This window comes from Microtus ochrogaster, chromosome 7, assembly GCF_000317375.1.
Source record: "Microtus ochrogaster isolate Prairie Vole_2 chromosome 7, MicOch1.0, whole genome shotgun sequence".
Classification (NCBI taxonomy): domain Eukaryota; kingdom Metazoa; phylum Chordata; class Mammalia; order Rodentia; family Cricetidae; genus Microtus; species Microtus ochrogaster.
Window position 1 is genome coordinate 83989105 of NC_022014.1, and position 2500 is coordinate 83991604.

At 47.6% G+C, this 2500-nt stretch overlaps 1 protein-coding gene across 6 annotated transcripts in view; it reads right to left on the reverse strand.

The window, feature by feature from the left end:
- Ccdc57 (coiled-coil domain containing 57) overlaps positions 1–2500 on the reverse strand; it is a 94865-nt gene that overhangs the window by 7772 nt on the left and 84593 nt on the right. Inside the window, exon 19 of one of the 6 annotated variants that reach the window (XM_026780251.1) lies at positions 906–1690. The exons of the other annotated variants lie outside the window; for them this stretch is intronic. Within the exon in view, the coding sequence (XP_026636052.1) occupies positions 1539–1690 (152 nt within the window). The 3' untranslated portion in view covers positions 906–1538. Of the gene's footprint in view, positions 1–905; positions 1691–2500 lie in introns of those variants that run through there. 6 annotated transcript variants of the gene reach the window in all.

The window sequence follows — 2500 nt, forward strand, 5'->3', positions numbered from 1 at the left end:
TCCTGGAACTAGCTCTGTAGACCAGGCTGGTCTCGAACTCACAGAGATCCGACTGCCTCTGCCTCCCGAGTGCTGGGATTAAAGGCGTGGGCCACCATCGCCCGGCTGAGAAACCCTGTCTTGAAAAAAAAACACCCAAAAACCAAAACAAAACAAAAAAAAATGTGGAGAGAGAATTCTCATTCACTTTTTTTTTGTCCTGGCTGTCCTGAAATCCACAGCTCTTGAGCTCACTGAGATCCACCTGCCTAGAGTGCTGAGATTAAAGACGAGCTCCACCAAGTCCAGCGAGTTCTGGTTCTGTTTAAGGGCCCACACCAGAACTGTCTCAGAGGCACTTCTAGAGCAGGGAGCAGTCAGGTGTAATGGTGCACACGTTTGAACCCAGCAGAGACAAGAGGATCTCTGAGTTCCTGGCCTGCCAGAGTTACATGGTGAGACCCTGTCTTTTTGTTTTTTGAGACAGGGTTTTTCTGTATAGCCCTGGCTGTCCTGGAAGTCAAAGATCTGCCTGCTGCCGCCTCCTAAATGCTGTGAGTAAAGTCGTGGCCACCACCACCTGGCAGAGATCCCAGAGAAAGAAATGTCAGGAAATAGTCAAGTCTTACCTTCTCCAAATTATCTGTAAGATTAGAAAAGGACTGAGAGCTGGCCTGATGACACACACCTGTAACTCGAGAACTTGGGAGGCAGAAGTAGTAGGGTCATGAGTTCAAGCCCAGCCTGGCTTAGATAGTGAAGTCTTAACTCAAAAATCCAAAAATAGCTGGGAAGTGGTGGTGCACCCCTTAAATCCCAGCACTCAGGAAACAGAGGCAGGTGGATCTCTGTGAGTTCAAGACTAGTCTGGTCTACAGAGAGAGTTCCAGGACTAAACTCCATAGCTATTGAGAAACCCTGTCTCGGAAAAACAAAAATTCAAAATTGTAGGACTGAGAAATGGCTCAATGGGTAAAAGTGCTCGTTGTACAAGTCTGCAGCCCGAGTCCAATCCCCAGAGCCCATGTGATAAGGAGGGAGCTAAGTCCACTAAGTTGTCCACGTGGGTGAGGGGTATGCAAGCTCTGTGCCCCCAGACACACACATACACATACCACCACCACAACAATAATAAATACATGAACCAGTACAACTGTACGTAGGTAAAAAAACAAACCAAACAACAGAAAAACAGGCATGGTGGCGCCTGCCGTAATCACAGCCCTGTGGAGGTGGAGGTAGGAAGTTGCGAGTTCAAGGTCATGGCTGTACAGCAAGCTCAAGACCATCTTGGGGGGTATGAGACCCTGCCTCAAAACCATAAAACATATACAGGCAAAAACAAACAAACAAACAAAAAAAAACAAATCAATACTAAGAGCATATCACAGCAGAGTCAAGTTCACAGCAGCCTCACACCAGGTCTGCAGCGGCTTCGGCAAGGTTTAAGACCTGTCTGTGATGACATAGCTCTATAAACCAGGGCTATAAAGTACCATTTTACAGTGCTGGGGGCAGAATTCAGGCTTTGTGCATGCTGAGCACACACTCGGGCCCAGCTAGGAGAAACGCTCAGCTGATAAAGGTCCCATTGAGAAGCAGACAGCAATCATCACATTTAGAAACTTCAGCCTAATCCCCTTCAGTTTAGGATACAACGCAACTACTGTGGCCACTCCTGTTACCATGGTGCTCGGAGGCCCGGCCAGCTCTGTAAGAAAAGGAAACGGAGTGTATGGATTGGAAGGAAGACATCATCATCCACTCAGGAGAAAGACTCAAAGCCAGATTGTAAAGGCCTATTCAGGGGCTGGGCAGGCGGCTCCACCCACACCCCAGAACCCCTCCGCAGCAGTTGTAGGACCGAACAGGCCTGCCACCACCTTGCAATAAAATTTTCCTGGCACAGCCCCAGGTGTAGCGTCCAGGCCTGGATGGGAACACACCTCAGGGCCAGGTACCTGCTCACCAATCTAGGAAGCTAATTCTGATGCTTGCTTTATACCTTAGTTTTTAAAGTTCAAGTTCCCATTTTTTTCAAGCTGAATCTCCAGACCAGTTTTTCACTTAAAAGCTGTTCTGGGGGGAGGGGGCTTGGGCTCCTCCACTGGCTCTGTCCTCAGGGCTCTACTAAACTCCCAGATGCTGGGGCTCCTAGCCTGCTTGTCTGCAATAATGACCTCCCTTGGTGTCCCTAAGTGCCACAAAGGAAAACAATTAAGAAATCTCTAGTGGCTTGATGAGAATTATAAGCATCCTGTTAGGATCTGTAGTGGCCACCAAACAACGCACTCGGCAGAATAAGGCACTTCCTACACAGACTTGTCTGGATTTTGTCTGCGGTGGTGAGCCATATCTCAGGCCCCTTAAGTCATTTTTTTTTTTTTTTTTTTTGGTTTTTCGAGACAGGATTTCTCTGTAGCTTTGTTGCCTGTCCTGGAACTAGCTCTCCCTTAAGTCATTTTTATTAAGGGTAATTAACATACAATAGTGGGCATCTTTCTAGAACTTCCTGGCAATT